The sequence below is a fragment of the Felis catus genome, chromosome A2 (genome assembly GCF_018350175.1).
Source record: "Felis catus isolate Fca126 chromosome A2, F.catus_Fca126_mat1.0, whole genome shotgun sequence".
NCBI lineage: Eukaryota > Metazoa > Chordata > Mammalia > Carnivora > Felidae > Felis > Felis catus.
Window position 1 is genome coordinate 168,954,092 of NC_058369.1, and position 20,171 is coordinate 168,974,262.

General features: G+C 43.2%; 1 protein-coding gene across 4 annotated transcripts in view; it reads right to left on the reverse strand.

Moving 5' to 3' along the window:
• The window catches only part of ESYT2 (extended synaptotagmin 2), an 82,075-nt gene that overhangs the window by 15,237 nt on the left and 46,667 nt on the right, over positions 1 to 20,171 (reverse strand). For 2 of the 4 annotated variants that reach the window (XM_023250834.2, XM_045053093.1), the window contains exons 8-14: positions 15,942 to 16,062; positions 12,260 to 12,436; positions 11,151 to 11,233; positions 9,682 to 9,730; positions 8,524 to 8,613; positions 7,760 to 7,855; positions 5,849 to 5,950 (exon numbers count right to left, since the gene is read on the reverse strand). In XM_023250834.2, the coding sequence (XP_023106602.2) occupies positions 5,849 to 5,950; positions 7,760 to 7,855; positions 8,524 to 8,613; positions 9,682 to 9,730; positions 11,151 to 11,233; positions 12,260 to 12,436; positions 15,942 to 16,062 (718 nt within the window). Of the gene's footprint in view, positions 1 to 2,040; positions 2,104 to 5,848; positions 5,951 to 7,759; positions 7,856 to 8,523; positions 8,614 to 9,681; positions 9,731 to 11,150; positions 11,234 to 12,259; positions 12,437 to 15,941; positions 16,063 to 20,171 lie in introns of all 4 variants that reach the window. The other 2 variants (XM_023250835.2, XM_023250836.2) reach the window with 2 other exon arrangements.

The window sequence follows — 20,171 nt, forward strand, 5'->3', positions numbered from 1 at the left end:
CCCCCCTTTGTGGAGCCACTTTGGCTGGAGGTGCTGAGCCGCGGGGCCAAGGCCAGGGTTCTGCTACGCTGGAGGGAATGAAATCGTCCTCTGATACAGCAGCTGCTTTGATACAGAAATTGCTTCTTAGCTAGGGTAAGTCACTTCATCTCTGAAAAAGCAGCTGTTTCACTCCTAAAGTTACTGTGCCTTATCAATTTTGAGACACAATTTTTCTTTTTTTACCTTTCTAACATCTCTTGAAAAATTTATGGACCTGTTTCCGGGCGGATCCCAATTGGGACACAGTTGTTCTTGCCTTAACCAATTTATTTTGCTTCTATCTTCCTTTTGTTGTGTGCATGACATGATAAAAATCTGTATTTATCCTGAGTCTAAGAATTCTTCCAGTAGACACAAACACTATCAAACCTTAATGCAGCTTTTCTTTCTTAGTGGCACCTAAAATAATGGTGTATTTTTAAACGAATGATGTTCCAGATTCTATGAAAGACGTTAAATCGTTAAGTCTTGTACCACAATGCCCCAGTCAGATACACAGGTATAATGAAAGTATGGGTTTTTATTTTATCTTTTAACATTTTACTTTTTAATTTTTTATATGAATTTTAAGTAGGCACCACAACCAACGTGGGGCTTGAACTCACGACCCTGAGATCAAGAGTCGCACGCTCTACTGAGCCAGCCAGGCATCCCGAAAATGTGAGTTTAAGTTAGACTGTCTTGAATTAAGTTTCAGTGGTTTACAACTGATTGTTGAGACCTACATGTTTCATCTATTTGAACTTTGGTTTTCACGTCTAAATAATGGCCACAATGCCATTTCCAAGGTCTTGCCGTTACACTTAAATGAAATGGTAAAATAACAATTAAAATGTACACATTATGCTAGCTACACTGAGCACTTTTTACACGCATGATCTTATTTAATTTAGTCGATACTCCTAAAAAGATCCTATCACTTCCAGTCTATAAGTAGCAGAGGACCGGACATCTCACTACAGGTTATACTGAGGAGTTGGGCAAGGCTGCAGTTCAAACCCAAACAGTCTGACTTAGAGCCTTCATTGCAACCGTTTCATCTCGCTGGTCAATGATCCCCAGACATCAAAGAAACGGTGAGGAAAGACTTGATCTAATCCCTTCCAGTGTTACTGGAGCGGTTACTTCAACTACTGTGCTGACCACTACTGCAAAGGAGTAACTCACTGCTGGGTCACACCTCATGGCCTCAGTACAGGTGAGGACTTAATACATTTACAGCGGAAAGCAGACATTTTGTCAGTCTTCTTCACTCAAAATTTAACTTCTTTTTCTAGATGAAGCTGATTCAAAACCATTCCTTCGGACAGAATTTTCTTGAGACCATTATATTTAAATCCCCCCCCCCCGCCCCAATATTTGATCCTAAAATGTTCGAAAGAATTGGAAAAAAAATAATAAAACACTGTAAGTCATAGAAAACTTTTAACAATTTGGCCAGAAAATACATGTTCATGTTGTTTTAGGGAGTGGAGCTTAGTTTTCAATATACCTCATTTAATGAAACTTAAAGCTTCTCAAAAGATCTGTCACCCAAACCCAGCAGCACCAAAAGCCATGAGGTCACCGACTCAGACGGCCCTAACTCAGCATATTGGAAGAGGTGATTTCTAAATGGATAGTCACAGTGCACAAGGAATACCTTGAAATCATAATCTAAAGATTGGTTATGTTTTTAAATAGACCTTCTATTTCACCATTTTCACCAATTCAAATCCAATTAAAATGCAGAGGATTTAAAAGTACCTTAGATACTGCTGCCTGAGGCCAACAAAACAGAAGTCTAATTTACCATATTGGTACTTTATAAAATTTATCTTCAAAGCTGACTTAATTTCTTCTAACTAGTAATTCTTGGGTAAACAAAAAAGGATCCAACTAGACAATTAATTACTATATTAGTATGGGAGGCAGTTTGTCAATAAACCCATGTGAGTTAAAATATCATCTCTTTCAATATGTTTCAATTAAGTTTTCAAAGGGAAACTATTAGTTTACCTTTAAAGCTTTCTGAACTGCAGACTTCTTCAAGACATCAGGGTTAAATTCTAATGGGTTACTCTTTCAAGTCAGAAGAAAATGAATATACCAAGGGTTAATAAAACATGCAATGAGGAGTTTATGTAAGGTTAATAATGACACGAAAATTTATGAGAACAAACAAAAAAATCTTTAAATGAAAACCACCAACAAGAATGACACAGTAAAAATCATTTGTAGCACATACAATTCTTCTTTATGCCCAAGATTTTATCTTAGGATAAACCTTTAATCTATAAATATCAAAATACATTTCCTCTGATTACTGTGATCCTTTACGGTTACTGTTCTTTCACTCCCACCCCTCTTGTCTTTGGGATTTGAAAAAATCCCGGAGTGACACTTTAAGAAAGGGTTCTGTTTACTATTCTTAACCTGAATAAACTCATGAAGACGTCACCCACGACAACACTAAAGGTTTTATCTGACGTACAAGTGGATGGGCTCAAGATGCCCACGTGGCTCTCAAGCCAAATCACACCCCATACGAGCAGCTGACCCTTCCCTTGCTTGTGAACTTTACCTTCGTGCAAAACCACAGCAGAAGTGGGCCTTTTCCACTTCACTGCCATTCTCTCCCGAGTATCGAAGGCAGGGGCTGAACACTTTGTTTCAAAAGTGTATCCTGGCTTTAAAGTTCTATTATTACGGGTTTTATGTCCTAGTTTCATTGACTTTTTTTTTTTCCCCATATCATTACTTTCTTGCCTTCAAGAGGACAAGGCAGAGCTGTCTGTAAGCTCCTTCAAGGACTGACATTTAACATGGAAGATTTTATCATTTCGGTTGTAATTAATTTCAAATGACAAACTGCTTTTTGTTATGTTTTTATTAAACAGCAGACATGATGGTGAAGAAAGATGGACAGCCAGCTTCCCAGCCTCCGGTGGCCATGGCAGGCTGGGCCAGATGAGAAGACGGAACATCCGGCCAAAAGGAATTCATGTGACATAAAGGCCAGACCACTGAGGCGGCCTGTGGAGCTCTAAACACTGGACCCACCAGATGGGCCAGGTGAGGCTGGGAACCACCGCCCTGACCTGTGAGGACCGCCAACCCTCAGGTGTCACGGAAACCTCTGCTGAAGCTCACTTTGGGTAGGTGTGATGCACATCTCATTCTAACATGCACAACGAAAGCAAAAGTGAGGCGAGAGGCCGTGGTGTGGGTGGCAGAGCTAGAGAAGCGCTGTGAGATCGTGGGGGGCTGCACAGGCTCGAAAGAGAGACGGGCCAGATCACATGGGGACACTGGGAGGGGGCCAGCGTCGGCCCGGACGTCACGGCACCTTCCAGCCTCGGGCTGCTCCCCACAACTGGAGGCAGTAATAACCTGCAGTGTAGCCACCCGGACTTTTTAAAGATTTGTATTTTTATGTAATCCGACACCCGATGTGTGACTCAAACTCACAACCTTGAGATCAAGACTCACACGCTCCACTGACTGAGCCAGCCAGGTACACCCCCTTTTTGTTTTTAAAGACCTTAAAGTAATGCCACCTGTACTTTTTACAAGTGAAATGGCACCTTGCATCATCACACCCAGTGATCTTGCTACTGTGTACCAAGTATCCAATTTTACGGATACCAAGGAGGCAACAGTGTGAACACTCATCTCAGATAAACCCCATGGACAGCTCTGTGAACTCACAAACCTGAAGTGGTAACAACCTCACTCTACACTAGCAGGGGGTAGACAGGAGGGGTCACAAGGCAGAGTTCAAAGCCCAGCTCTGGTACTGACTAGCTGCGATCTTGGGTCTCTAACCTCTGTCCCTCACACTCTCTGTGCTGCCTCAGCCTCCTTATCTGAAAAGTGATGTGATGGGGAGATTCAACAGGGCGGACAGGGAGAGCCCTTGGAAGGTGTTCAGCAAATGTGTGTTACTATGTAAGTCCCAGGTTCCCAGGTTGGAAAGCTGACCACTGGAAGCCAGAGAACACCCTCGGCACTCCAGGGTCACATTCAGCTCCAAATCTGATCAAAACAGGAGGGCAAAGTGTCGACAGTCTATATCGTCAAGAGACTGTTTCCACACGGGAGAAAGTCCTGTAGTGCCAAAGGTTCCCAGATGGTGGTAATGCGTGCATGGGGCTGCAAATTAAGTATCCTGAGTAGGTAGAAGGTACAAGACCAACGGGGCTGGCCTTTACCAGAAATACCAACAGTCTTAGCCTTTGGGGGAAAATTGAGAAAGCAATGATTTAACCTGACGATGAAATCCAATTTTCTTTAAAAAAGAAAAAAGGCAATCAAATCTGGTCAAATTAATCTCATAAAACACTGTGCTGATGCCTATGATTGAATCACTAAGCAGCACTACTGTATGATTTTGATAATGTGGGAGGGAAGTTGGTTTTGATAAGCTAGCAATGTCTTAGCTCAAGATCATAAAGCAATTAAAAAATCCTGACACAAGGTCAGAAATATTTCCCTTTAAAGAAAGCAATTACAGAATGAGAAAAGGTAACTTAGAAAAACCACTGCAGACTAACAGAGTTTATGCAGAAGGGTCACACTGTTGTCCACAGCAGCTTACAACCGTCACTAAGAAACACCCAAAATATAAAGTCATTTCATAACTCAAGAGTTATAGAGAATATTTGCCAACACGTACCAGTGACCTCATCTTGACTTTGAAAACACCTCAAATAGCAACAAGCAAGGAGAGTGAGGAAGGAGACCATGGTCACCATTTCCTACCCACGTGACTCTCAACAGCTCACCTAACCCATCAGGGTCTCGATGTCCCTTGCGGATAAAATGGGGCAAAATACCTATTCTTCAACTTTTGCCCCACCCTTCTTTGATAAGAATACACTGAAAGTGCACGTGGAAACAGAAATGAAATCTCTTCGAGAGCACAAAGCATTACTACCACTGTTAGATTCAAGGGCTGAAGAACTTTATGAATCTCACTAAGTTATTGAATTAAATCAGCCTAGAAAGAGTAACTTTCTAGACTAATGACTAAGCCATCGGTGACTTTCTTTGACCCTACAGCAAGTAAAAACAACTGTCTGCTACAAGCACCAAGAACAGTAGTACCAGGAATCAGGGCCCCAGAGCAAGACCCCAGGAAACAGACGTAAGAAGATCAAAGTCAGCTTCCCAAATAAGTGGGTTAGAAATGCTCAGTTGCCCTATCCTGGATATTCTTTAAGTTCCTTAAAAGAAGCTGAATCATAAACTCAATGTATTTTGTTCTCCCTTAGGAGCTCTGGTTAAAAAGAGGAGAAGGCACATTTCCAGGGCAACAGGTGGACATCCGTCTTCACTGACCATCCCCACAGGTACAGCTGGCACTTCAAGGAAGGCCAAGTTCTGACACTTCTGTGTTTCCTCAGGAGGGAAAAGGAGATCTAAGGACGTTTTCTGAAAGCTTGCAAATAAACATTTACATCTCACATTGAGATGAACCCTCAGAAAATCGGCTTTAATTATTATGGTTTCATTTTCCCCTCAGAAGAATTTTTATCTTTATTTTTTTACGGACCAGTAGCAGCTTAGGAATGTCAGGATTCTTCACGACTCACCAGATTTGTTCATCTCATCATCAGATGTAGTCACCAAAGTTGGTTACAGCGGTGTTACTTTTACAAAACAAGCACAAAAGAAACACACGCACAGTAACTGAAATCATGCAAGAAAATTAAAAAAGCATGCCACATCATTCCACCATTGAATAGATGGCATTAGAAGTTCCAGCCCACATTCTAGCAGTCTCCATTAAAACAAAAGGAAGAAAGAACACTGGAGAACTCACAAATAGTGCTCTATAGACTGAGGTAGTATTTTCACAAAACACTAGTCCCGACGCTCGCCTCTCTTTTAAGTAGCCACACCCAAAGTTTCCCTCGTAGATACTCTTAGGAGAGTGGAAACAGGAGGAGAAAGCAAAGAATGGTGGACCGCGGTCAGTGAACGCACAAGAAGCACTAATAAACAGGATTGCAAAAGGCAGAGTCAAAGCATCCCACAGAAACGCAGGAGAACCGGTGGGCAAACGCTGTCGTTTAACTTAAACACCCGAGAGGGCAGCGGTTTTGCAAAGATCCTTTGCCTCTGACAGACAGAGCATACTTCATGCACAGAGTGCCATTTTAATAAAAGGTTAATAAATTCATTTTTGCTTTTGTTTTGCTTACGTGGTATTACTCAAATTTCAATTTAATGACAAAATACACACTTCGAAAGAGGCCTAATTCTTTCTTGCCAATTCACTTAATACTATTCTCCGTATCCTAAAATATATAACAAATTCACTTCCATCAGGCATTATAAAAGACTGTAAAACAAACATTACTGTGATTAAAAACCAAAAAGTTCTACTGTATGAGAAATTCTACAGGAAGGTTAAATAACAACAAAACAACTTTCCCCAAATTGAGATCGTTAACGGAAAAAGTCAGAGTTCGAATTGGAAGACTGGCCAAAAGGTTAAGTAACATTTTAAGAAAAATTAAGAATTTATGAAGTTAAAATTAGTCAAGAAACCTTCACTGAAAGAGTACAGTTGCATATAATTACACAGTGTTCAACTACATCTTCCCAGTATAAAAACAGATCAATTGCATTTTGTCAAAAACCTTAACTAAAACACAGGGATGCACAAAGTACGTTTACTTTGCTTTGAGCTAAGTGCAAGTGAAGTGCAATTTTCAGAGCTTGAAAGGCACTGGAGGAGAAGTGGGGTGTGCACTCCGTGGGCTTCCGCGGGGAGGTGAGACGAGGACAGTCTGACGTGAGACACTTGGATGCAAACTGTGAAGGGCAGTAAACACTCTGCTTTCTCGTCTGTCTCCACCACGTCGATGCCAACAAGGAGAGGACACAGGGAGACTACATGCAAATGCGCCGGGATGGATGAGCACTTATTACAGGCTTAGCAGGGAAACAGCCTGCAAACCTCAACAGAACTGGTCTGGTGTTTAACACAGTGAAAGAAGGCAGGAATGACCATCTGCTGGGTATGGGAACTGGCACTCAAAAAAAGTGATCAAAACAATGTAACATTTATATAATGATCACATTACCCTAAATAGTGGATTTAAAGTACGGTGGTGGAGGATCCCGTGAGACTTCACACGAACAGAACGGTGGGATTTTTCTTCCCCACAGCTGTGGTCATTACCTATAAAAGCTGCACTTCACAGTGTTTTCTAAGAGCAAACAGTTCTGATGCAAACGAGCAGGGGCTCTCCCTCCGGGCCGTGGGAGCCAAGCGGGACAGGGCACCAGGGGCTCCAGCCAGCGCCTGTCCTGCCAGGCTGCCCACCGGCCGTCCTGCCACGCCACAGCCAGAGTGGACTCTGGGGCCGTGGACAGAGCTGCTTTGTTTTATTCCCATGCCAGAGAAGACAATGTCCATCCCTAGGGAACTCCATTTTAATAATTAGTGATTTTCTACGGAGTATCTTCTTCCCTAACTACCAGGCACATCCTTTTCTTATGTAATGGAGATTTCTTCATAAAGCATGTCAGAGTAAAGATAACTCTGAACATTCTGGACAATCAGTAAGATGCAGAAACATAAATTACACTCATGAAGCAAATACACACTGACCCCTCCCCTCTGCTGTTCTCCTGGGAGCAATACTGGTGACACGGTGTGGCTCAACACAAGATCTACTGCCGGAAAACGGGCACCCAAGGGAGCTCCCATGGCATTACCTACCGGAAGGTTCCTTGCTGAATCCAAATACAAGATCAGCAACGAAGAGGAAAGACCATCATTGGCTTGGTCTTTGTCAGCCCTGATGTCTGTCAGCACCTACGAGGAAAGGACAAAAAGCCTCAGCAGGTGTGTTTCCAGAAGATTTTAGAGTACTTCTACCTGATTATGTCTGTAATGCTCAAGAAAATAAGAAAGGTGGTGAAATAAACCATCCAATATATGCAACACAGAGAGAATGAAAACACTAAATATATTTTAATGACAATCTACACAAATCAGGGGCGACTGGGTGAGCAGTCAGTTGAGCCTCTGACTTTGGCTCAGGTCATGATCTCACGGCTTGTGAGTTCGAGCCCCTCGTCGGGCTCTGTGCCGACAGCTCAGAGCCTGAAGCCTGTTTCCGATTCTGTGTCTCCCTCTCTCTCTGCCCCTCCCCCACTCATGCTCTGTGTCTGTCTCAGAAACATAAAAAAATTAAAAAAAAAAAACTACACAAATCAATTAAATAAAGCACAGGTGATCTGTGGCTCGCCAAACCCCCAAAGTATATCAAGCACGAAACGTGAAGGTCTCGTAAAGCAGGTGGGAAGGACCTATAAATCCTTCTTTTAAAACATTCCGGTACCTTTAATTTACCCCTGATGCAACTGTAGTGACTTAGAGCACAATCATCAAAATCACTGCCGTAATTTTTGTAAGCCAAGTAGCCATGCAGTCTAGAGATTCTAATCTCAGCTGTCAGGGGAAACACTCCATCACGGCACCTTATCGAGGTTTGAAGCATTTGGCATCAACGTGAGCCACTCCAGTTTCAAGTGCAGCTTTCCTCTTGGGACCTCGTCCAGGGTGAACCACTGAGGAGAGAATGTGAACGTTCACAACAGCTCTCCTGAGTCAGACTTTCCAGTCAAGCAGTTTCCACAAGTGTTACGAGCCGCTCCCTGGGAGGCACCGACTGTTTCTGATTACTGCTGAAGGACGGAGTCCTGCCCGATCTCTAATGAGCTGACGACCCCAGAGAGCAGCCGCTGGAGCCTGGCCAGGGAGGGTGCTGAAGGCTTCACTAACATTACCTCACTGAACCCTAACAAAACCATGGTGGAGTAAACACTGTTTTCATCCCTAATGGACACACAAGGATTCCAACGTGCTCCAGTCCTGTCCAGCACCATAGGGCTTCTATGCATGGACCTGAATAGAATTTATGGGCCAAGAGATAAAACGACATGGATACCAAACACTGAATTTCAATATCAAAGAAATTCACATTTCCTTTTATTCACCACTATATACTTCTCAATAAAAGAGTATTCAGCTGTTTCAGCTTAAAAATCACAAAGCAATTAATCAAAGCTAGTCCCCAAATACTCGGCGTTCAGGGGCTGCCACAAGTGCACAGGAAGGAGAATGTGTTACTTTGGAACAGTGGATCTCAACATTTATTTGCTTCCTTATGTCCTGCTTGTCCCAATCACACCCATCTTTTAGAAGCCATCTCAAAATTTTCCTCGCTTTTAACGCTTTTTATTCTGATGGCAACGTCCTGCTTGAAAGCAGCGTCTGCTTGTGAGTTCCCACTGCGTTTGTAGGCGGCGCTCACGTGACAATTTCTCCTCGACCGCACAGTCCTGGCTGTTATACCTCCAGCGCCTCGAAAGCCCACTTGTAGGAAGCTTCTCACAGGCCTCTGCCCTGACTCCCAGAGTGTCGTGCTTGTACTTGTGAATTTCTAACATATGCTGGGCTCTCGATACAACCATCTGACTGGGCTGTCAAACTTCTTTCTTTTCACTTTGCTAACACTGAAAGGCCTAAGTTCTCAGTGTTTGTGAAGTGACCATTCGGTTCTCGGAACACAGTGGGGACGGGCAGCAGGTCTGTCACTGGCCGTGAAATGGAACAAGAACTCAGAGAAAACTTACTTCATCTAAAAGGCGCTCCTTTTCAACTTCAATAAGATCAATCATAAGACTATGGAAATAACAACACAACAACTTTAGAATATAGAAACATACTTCTTAACACTGAAATAACCTTAAACATTTGTCTACGAAAAAGTACACGGACATGCATCAAAATGCTAGAGTTTATCAACAGACAGACTTCGTTCGGAAGCTTCCTCAGGTTTATCTCAAAAGTATGAAGGGAAGTAAGGGACAAGCGGGGGGTGAGTCCCTGGGAGGTCAGGACCCTCAGTCTGGCCAAGCCAGGATGACAGTTGTAAAAAATGTGGTCTTCCCTATAATGTAGCTATTTACAGAATATGAAAACGCCAAAAATGTGTGGAAATATTCAGCCTTCCTGTCCGACAAGCTCTCCTTTGGTGCTGCCGTCCGTCTCTACAGCCTTCCCATCCTCACTCCTCAGCTCTGGACCATCAAGTATCTGGAGCCCCACAGAGGCCTCTGGCTCAGTCATCTTCCAGAGCACCTTCTTCCCCTAAACACCCTGCTCTACGAAAAATCGTGGCACTCCCCCCGGAAGCCAGAGATGACGAGGGTGGGAGAAGTCCGCTCCTATTTTCGCTCGTAGCTACCCCTCCTCCTGCCCCTACCCCAGGTCAGACCCTCACAGCTCTTTCCTGGTCGATCACCGTAGTCCCCAGTTTCAGTCCCCGCCACTCTAAGCCACACGGTGGCTCTACTAAAATGCAAAATTGATCTGTTTACTGCCCTGCTTACAATATTTCAGTCGCCCCTTGTTAAACCAGCTTGGGAATGAATTCTGAAGTCACAGAATACACAGGTCATTCTTGATGAGGCTAAGCCTGTCCAATGTCATCTATACCTGTATCTTGTTGGCCACAAGAAATTCAGCTAAATAATAAAGATTAGGTTTAGATGTATTTTTCTAAAAGCTCATTTCTTCAGCTGTACTGGTTGTTCAATTTAAGTATACAAATCAGTATTTATTTTTCCAATGTGTAGGCACAATGTAAATTACTATCCCCCCTGCTCCCTAAAAAACTTGACAAACTGAAAACGTTTAAAACCTCATTTCTACACCCTAGAGGGGAGCTGCCTGTGCGGCGTGAAAGCCGGAGAGCTGCACTGGCCTTTGGGGCCACGCTCTGATGTGGCTTATGAGCACTTAAATGGGGCCGAGTACAACCACTGAAGCGAATTTCAAATTTTGTTTAGTTTTAATCAATTAATTTAAATAGCTACACACAGCTAGTGGTTGCTGTGATGGTCGTAGATCTAGAATTTTCCTTCTTATACTTAAATGTGAGAGAAATAAAACATACCTCGAGAAGTCTAAAGCAAAACAAATGTTTTATCTAAGAGCCACTTAACAATACATGTTACATACACACACACCTATTTTTCAAAGCTGCGGTAGTTTTAAATGTGACTACTGGGAAGAGTGTTCTCCTCGCCTCAGGATTTACCTTCCTAAGAAGTCATCCTTGTCCGGGTCTTCATCAAAGAGCTCAATCTCTAATTCCTGTCCGGGATGTTCATAGACTAAAGCCTGAAAAAATAATGAGTGGTAGTTATCTTACATTTTTACTAACGTCGGCACCTGCTGAATATGAGGATTATGGTAAAGAGCACCGTACTAGTTTTCTCTTATTAAGTGGTTAAGCGCTTACATTTTCTCATTGTCAAACCACATACGCTTCTCCGTGGGAGATCATTTTGAAACATCTGCCCACATAGTCTACTGTGTTTCCAGTTACCTGGGATTAGTCTCACCGAGTCAAATTCCACTGCTCACGAAGGAGGTCACAAGACAGCACCCACAAACAGAACAGGTTAGCACACCTTACTAGCCCTGAAGTGGCTGTGTTCAAGTCCTGTTCTTGGGATAACTACTAGTGACCCACGTACCACCACTCAGAGATTAAGCCATCTGGCAACAGCCTGGACCGGAAGGATGGGAAGCTGGTGACGTATAAGCCACACAACCGTTCCGAAGAACAATTCCGCAAAAATGTATCACTCCTTTACTCAAATTGTACTTCATGACGCAGCAATGACACCTTGACGAGCTTCTCTGGAGAAAACTTGGTCAAGTGAAGAAAAATATATTCCTATGACATTGTTACAACAGCGGTTCTAATGCTGGAATGAATAGTCAAGATCTCTTTTGGGTAAAGAAGTGAATGGCAATCACAAATCAGGTCCATCTGTATTTACTAACATGTAGAGATGTCCAGATGTATTAAATGAGAATTTACAAAATGATACATAACTAATCTCGTATTTGTATGTTTACATATGTTAACCACATAAAGCATTTTTCCCATGAAAAATATTCTGCCAATTATGTATTGCGATGGTTTAACGTCATCAAGGTTTAAAATTTATGTGTCGTTTATGTGTTGGCATGACAACAATATTGTGAGGAAGGGACGGAAAGGGGCAATGCTTTTTAAAGATGGGAAATTAAAGCAAAAAGGATTTAAATTATCCTCTACACCAACCACACTCCTGTGTTAACAGGAGCGGACTCAGAATTTGGAGAAGCCAGGCGACACCACTGGGCACATCTTACCTCGTATACCTCGTTCCACTTCGGACTGAGGTTCTCTTTGATGACTTTGCTTTGGAAGATCTGGTTGCCGACTCGAATAATCCCATAGGGGTCTGACTTTCCCTTGACGAGTCCCTTAAGGTAAGTATCTTTCCCCTGAAGGTCCTGAGCTTCGATAAAATGTATCCTTAGGACACCCTGAGAGAAAAGGAGAACCCGTGGACTGTTCACTGGTTCACGTGACAGGGAACAACGCTGTGCACACTCACCGTCCTAAAAACAGGACGGAAGGGAACGAAACAAAGACCCTCCTGTCGTGCGGCAAAGCAGAAAGTAAACGTGGAGCACGCAGGTGGCAGCGCTGAGGAAAAACCAAAGCAGCACCAGATGACGGCACTGGAGTGGTACTATTTTCAGTCAGGAGACCAGACCAGGGAGAACGAGGTGGGAGTCGGTGGCCCCACGGTGACACTGTGCTCCAGGAGCCTGAGGAGCCCGAGTCACAGAGCCTTACGGGTCACCAACACAGCCCTATGGTTCGGTGCTACAGTAATTGGTAACCAACAGAGGATGTCTCAGACGTGGTACTAAGCCCTTCATATGCAATGATTACTTCCAGTTTTAGAACAATCCTATGAAATACAGTCGGCCTTGGAACCACATAGGTTTGAACTGTGCAGATCCACTCAAACGTGCATTTTTTTTTTTTTGAGAGAGAAAGAGGGTGCAAGTGAGCAAGGGGCAGAGAGAAAGGGAGAGAGAGAGGGAGGGAGGGAGGGGAAGAGGGAGAGAGAGAAAAGAGGGGCTCGAGCTCACCCAAAGCGGGACTGGAACTCACAGACTGTGAGATCATGACCTCAGCCAAAATCAGATGCTTAACCAACTGAGCCACGAGGCACCCAGGATTTTTTTCACTAAATACAGTAAAATGCTATGAATGTATTTTCTTTTCCTTATAATTTTCTTAGTAACATTTTCTTTTCTCTAGCTTACTTCATCATAAGAAAACAGAATAAAATACATAGAACATATAAAATACGTGTTAAATGCTCATGTTATCAGTACGGTATCTGGTCAACAGCAGGCTGTTGGTGCAGTTCTGGGGGAGTCAGAAATCATGCTGACTTTCTGCACAGGGGTCGGTGCCCACACCCATGCTGTTCAAGGGTCAGCTGTATGTCATTAAATGTAGTTTATAGAGAAGAAACTGAAACTTTGAAATACACATTTACTCATAGACTTTAAACACAGTTTTCTTTTCCTAAAATGTTGTTTAATAGGTAAAATAAAAAATATCCATTCACACTTCTTTCAAGGCAAACAATGGTGGTAAAGTTAACACGGAGCAGCATTCTCCTCTCTTTAAACAACCTTTTTTTTTTTTTTTTGTAGAATTTTTTGAATGTTTATTTTTGAGAGAGAGACAGAGAGAACGAGCAGGGGAGGGGCAGAGAGAGAGAGAGAGACACAGAATCCGAAGCAGGCTCCAGGCTTCGAGCTGTCAGCACAGAGCTCAACATGGGGTTTGAACCCATGAACCATGAGATCATGACCTGAGCCAAAGTCGGATGCTTAACTGACTGAGCCACCCAGGCGCCCCTTAAACAAACGCTTTTAAAATCACTGGGCAATATTCCTGACCCCATCAGCTAGGAAGACATGCATTTTTACAGATAAATACACTTTTAAAAACTTAGAGAATTTTCTGTTTACATTTTCATGTGTCTAAAGTTTAGATAATTTGGCAACATGTTTAAGTAGTGCTGGCTTTTAAACCCGAGGTTAAGGAAGGCTGGCTTTGGGCGCGGCTTCAGTACTCACCGTGCTCAGAGAATAAAAAGTCTAAGACGCAAAGGAGCATGAGGATTTCTACATGGAAAAGAATTCTTGCATTTTCAGAGATGAAAATCGTAAATTAAAGAAAAATGACATTTCTCATATGTAGTGTTCCATTAAACCTGAATGCCCATGTTATAACTAGTTCGGGCACCAATTAGCTGGGGTGTTGGTACTTTTAAAAAATATAAGAAAGCTTATAGGTGTTTGAGGATTTGTGCACTGTTACAGAGATCCAGCTTAACTACAAAAACGTAACAAACATCAGGGAAAGGCTGTCTCCTTCCACTTCAGGAAGAACACTGAACACAACACCTCCACTGAAAGAGGACCAATTCCACATCTTCTGTTGAGTAAAATCAACCTGGGGAGCCTGGGCGGCTCAGTCAAGTGTCTGACTTTGGTTCAGGTCACGATCTCACAGTTCATGGGTTCGAGCCCCGCATCGGGCTCTGTGCTGACAGCTCGGAGCTTGGAGCCTGCTTCAGATTGTGTCTCCCTCTCTCTCTGCCCCTCCCCTGCTCATGTTCTGGGTCTCTCTCTCTCTCAAAAATAAGTAAACATTAAAAAAAAAAAATCTGCTGTCCTGTGTGCATCAGTATCACACTCATTACAGACAGGAGTGCAGACAGACTACATGGATGGGGGTAAGGACCAAGCAGGAAAAGCTCTGTGAAAATTAATTAAAGGAAACCTTTAGAATGGGGTCGGGAGGCCAGCACTGGGAGGGCTCAGGCACCACCACTCCACTGTCCACTGCAGACCCGGAGGCCAGCACTGGGAGGGCTCAGGCACCACCACTCCACTGTCCACTGCAGACCCGACGGGAAGAGATGCACCTTCCACGTGATACTATTTTGCCAGCCCGGCAGGAGGAAGGAAGGTCTCCTCCTCCCCTGGTGACAGCTCAGCTCACGAGCAGCCACCACACTTCGGGCTCCCAGTTCACCCCTCCCGGCTCCCCCTTTCCTCTGTGAAAGAGCCTCCTCTCCTCTGTTCTGCAGAATCACCTGTGGTTTTGCCACAGCTTAATTGTCCCAGACGGCAATTCTCTGCCGTTCCTGAAGAAACCCATTTTTGCTGGTAAAATAACTGGGGGTTTTATCTTTAAGATTAACAGTTCTCACTAACCCGTGAGGGCCTATCCACTCCAAGCACGTGTCTGACCATTAGAGGGAATTCTAGGTCCTTGACCGGCAAGTTCTCAGTTGTGGGATGAGGCTGCTTAGTCTACTCAAATGAAGGTGACTCCAATATCTGTGACCTAACTCTGTGCTAGGCACCATCCCCAATTTATAGATGAAGAAATGAGGTCCACACATGCCAAGTAATACACCCCAAGACCAAAGCTGCTATTAAGCCCGAGGGCTGTGCTCTGAGACCCAGGCCTGCCTTCCCATTTCATCCAGGGCAGTTGGTAACAGCAGCACTGCTTCTGCCACGTTAACTTATTCGAGGACTCGAGATGACCATATTCTCATCTCTGAGAGAAAACGTGTACCAGTCATTACACAAAGTTCCCATCGTGTACTAAGCTCTTAGATTCTGTTATTACAAATAGTATATGCTTTCTGAGATGACAACTAAGTTGTCACAGCTGTCCTTTAGGACTTGCAGAATAGCATTTGCAGGATTAAATCCCTATAAGCACCTTGGATGTTCACGGCTGAGGATTAAGAATTGCCCTGAAGTTTCTGTGATGTACCTTAGCCAATCCCTCAAGAACTGTGACAGGCCAAACTATCACATCCAGATCCATGTGGCAAGGTCACTGCTAAGAGAACCACAGCAAGTTACAACACCCAAATATGCGATAGGCCGTCCCATATCTACACCTAAGTGCTAACAGGGGCACAGGCATACTTACCTTTGGTATAGGAAACCGCAACTGTGCTATTTGAACTTCACTGACAAGAGGAACGGTGATCCGATTGGGAAGCACCAGATAGTTTGATATTATATCCAGAATGATGGTATCTGACAGACCACTATTAGGAGGGCAATAAAAAAGAACAAACCAACTATCAGGCACATCAATAGTAGGTCTTGCCTTTAATAGCAAAGGTAAGCACAAACATGATCTAATATCCCATTTACAGGGTTGGAGTTGTCGAATTTCTCCAAAACAGTATTTAAAACAAGCATTTTAAGGCAGTAGCTGTGATATGGCTATGGTGACCATTATGTGGGATGTATATGTGTATGTACACAAACACGCACACACACACACACACACACACGTGTGTGTGTGTGTGTGTGCATGTATAGTTGAGATATATAGTTGAGTAGAGCTGAAAACACAAGGTAATATATTCTGGCTACATTTCATAATATTCTAAATGTTTCATACATTCTATGCAACTTTATCATTGACCTAATACTAAGATACATTAAATTTTTTTTTTAGCATATCTCAAACATCCACAAAAGTGCAGAGAATACCATAACAAACATCCATCTACTCATTCCATGTTTCTAACATTAAATTTCTCTCTCATTATATGTCCATAGGTCCCAGTGAAGTAGAAGAATTTACAGTTTATTCTCTTCACACTGTATTTGGGTACTCACCACTGTAATAATTTTGAATTAACTACTGCCCAGAGAACTCAGTAATATGTATAAAGCTGTGGAGGATAAAGAAACAAATGTACTTTTGGTATATTTTTGCCTACTCTTTGGGATAAATTTGAGAATTAAGCAGTATGTATGTGACAACATTTTTGAAAGCGCATGTAAATGAAGTTTCATTGCTATGGAAGAACGCCTTTAACCAGAACTGAAAAGTTTTTAAGAGAGTTTTACTTCTTGCCAGGACTTTTCAAATGTTACATTAACATAAATGTGTAAAGTAACCGTACATATAAAAATAACCACTGGGACAGAGTGGAAGTCACTGTTGTTCAGTGAGTAATAAAAACCGAATGTTCACTGCAAGCTGGGCATCCAAATACAACGACGAGGCACAGGGCTTACCTTACTTAGAACATTTCCATTCATGATGGAAAAAGGACTGAAAACCCACAACCCCACAGACAATGTGGACGACAGCTCTCTGAAAAGGTCAGCTAATCAGATGTTAACACGCCACAGAGACTCAGAGGGTTTCAGGCGGCAGACACCGGATACGTGTTTGCTACGCAGCGGTGTGAGGCGGTCCTCGGGGCTCGGATGCCGGAGCACTTCTTACTCCAGGCATCCCCCACCCCCTCCAAAATACTGGTTTTGTTTCTGCTGAAAAAAAATCTGCTGAAGCAGAGACCCCTTTGATGACGACTTGCTTTCAAGAATCCCCTAGCTGCTATGGTGGCAGGCTGACTGCCTCACCACCCGCCCAGCTGTGCAGACTCCGACCCAGCACCCAGGAAAGCAGCAGAAGGCCCACCCTGGTGCCTCACCCCTGCTCTCCTTTCTATCCCCCTGTGCACATGTCCAGGCTCCTCCAGAATTTCCCGAGCTGCGGTGCTGCTCCCGGCTGCCCCTCTGCTTGTCCCAGCTGCTGTCACGACCTTGTCACACTGGAAGGGCTTCCTATCGTGTCCAGTCCTCTTTGTCCTTTGGAACTGCTGCCTCTTTACCTCACTTTTGTTTCTATCCTAATTCTCATTCCTTAGGATCCCTGTAGGGCTCTTCGTTGGAACATGTGGGGATAGTCAAAATTTAAGCTAAAGCGCAGCAATTGAAGCATTGTTATCTTATGATACCTTTCGTTTTCATAATCAATGAATACAGCATGTAGAGGTTCATTTTATAATGCTCAAGGCGAGATTTCATTATATTAGGTTCAAAGTTACTATTTACTTTTATAACATAAAATCCAAAATATTATATAAATACAAAATACAAATACAGAATGTTGTATATTATATAAATTTTACAGAATATGTATGTTATATATATTATATATGAATACACAATTTTACTTAAAAATATGTTTTTATATATTCCTTTTATACCATAGTTTTTTTTTTTTTTTTTTTTTGAGAGAGAGCATGTGAAAGGAAGAGAGGGGCAAAGGGAGGGAGAGAGAGAATCTTAAGTAGGCTCCATGCCCAGCACGGCGTCCGATGTGGGGCTCAATACCACGATTCTGGGATATGACCTGAGCCAAAATCAAGAGTTGGACGCTCGTGTCCCATGGCTTTGTTTCTGAATGGTATTTCCCTCTATACTTCTAATATACATGAGTATATATTTTTAATGATAAATGTATTTCTCTAAATACTAAGTATGTATTTTGTGTGTCTCATGCATAAGATTCTATACATAAAATAGTTAAAGCTATTACTATATAAAGAGAACCTATCTACATATAAAGTCATTAATTAGGAGTGCCTGGGTGGTTCAATCATTTTGAGTGTCCAACTCTTGATTTTGGCTCTGGTCATGATCCCAGGGTTGTGGGATCGGGACCCATGTCAGGCTCTATGCTGAGCGTGCAGCCTACGCAGGATTCACTCTCCCTCTGCCCCTCTCCCCCACGCATGCTCTCCGACAAAAAAAAAAAAAATCATTAAATAAAATGGAGTATATGTATATATGTATCTCAATGTATACAGACATGTGTGTGATATAGATCTCCCTTTTTATTTTTTATTAAGTATTTTTTTTAATGTTTATTTTTGAGAGAGAGAGACAGACAGACAGACAGACAGACACCACGCACCAGCAGGGGAGGGGCAGAGAGAGAGGAAGACACAGAACCCTAAGCAGGCTCCAGGCTCTGAGCTGTTAGCACAGAGCGTGATACAGGGCTTGAACTCACGAACCATGAGACCATGGCCTGAGCTGAAGTCAGATGCTCAACCAACTGAGCCATCCAGGCACCTCTTATTTTTTAGTAGGCTCTACACCCAACATGGGGCTTGAACTCACAACCCCAAGATCAAGAATCATGCTCTACTGACTGAGCCAGTCAGGTGCGCCTGTATCTCTCTTTTAAATAAATGATTTGGGACTGACTTCCCCCAGCTGCAGGCTTGCCAAGGCAAAACACGCCCTCTGGCTCACCCTGTAAGGCAACTAATATGATGCTATTTACAGGGTAGCTGCTTTGGACAAGGCTGTGTTTATTTCAGCCCTCCCATGATATACAAAGGAGAACACATTTTCCACACTAAATGGCAACAGTGATCTGTTGTTTTGCTGGCTGCCTAGCATCTGTCCGCCTGGATGAGAGGTCTGGGGCAGGTTCTTCCATTGCTTGCCCCCAGCCCCTCACCCTGGTCCTCTCTTCCTCCTTTGGGAGCAGGCAGAAGACCTGGTCATCAGAATCACAGGATCTGTCCAAGGATGGGTGGACAAAAAGAAATCAGCCCTGGAACTCGTGCTGGAACCAGCAGAAGGTTCTTTTTAGACTGAAGTTGCTAAGCATGAAGAACAGAGGAGCTGCGACTTCATAGCAAGAGCCTGCCTGATAACAAACCCATGCAGAGAACAGCAGAGTCAAGATTGGGACAGAGAGCACTTAGGGCATCATTTGGACACCAAAACCTGCCTGACTTCATCCACACAATGCTCCAGGCTGCCCAGCGACAGGGGCTGGGAATGAGCCACTGGAAGTGGAGCTCCACGACAGGAGTGTGGCTGTTCTGTTCATAGCTACACTCCAGCACTAACAACAGTGGCTGGCTCATGGCAGGCACTCAATACTTACTGGTTGGATACACGAACAAGTTGTCTTAAAAAACAGTATTTATTTACTCATTTGCTTTATTTTTTAAGGTTTATTTATTTAAGCAATCTCTACACCCAATGTGGGGCTCCAACTCACAACCCCGAGATCCACAGTCACATGTTTCTCTGACAGCCAGCCAGGCGCCCCCTACTAATTTATTTACTTTTTTATTTAAGACCACTTGAGTTGGCTTTGCTGCTTGCAAACAAGAATCCTAATGAATACTTCAAGAACTCTTAAAGTTGTCTGTTCTTTGCAAAGATCTTTTAAAGTAACAGAATTTTCTAGATCCATAAAACCACAGTACCTAAAAAAGATTTTTATTATTAGGACTCACTTTATTATTATTATTTTTTAATGTTTACTTATTTTTGAGAGAGAGCAGAGAGACAGAGACAGAGCACAAGCAAGGGAGGGGCA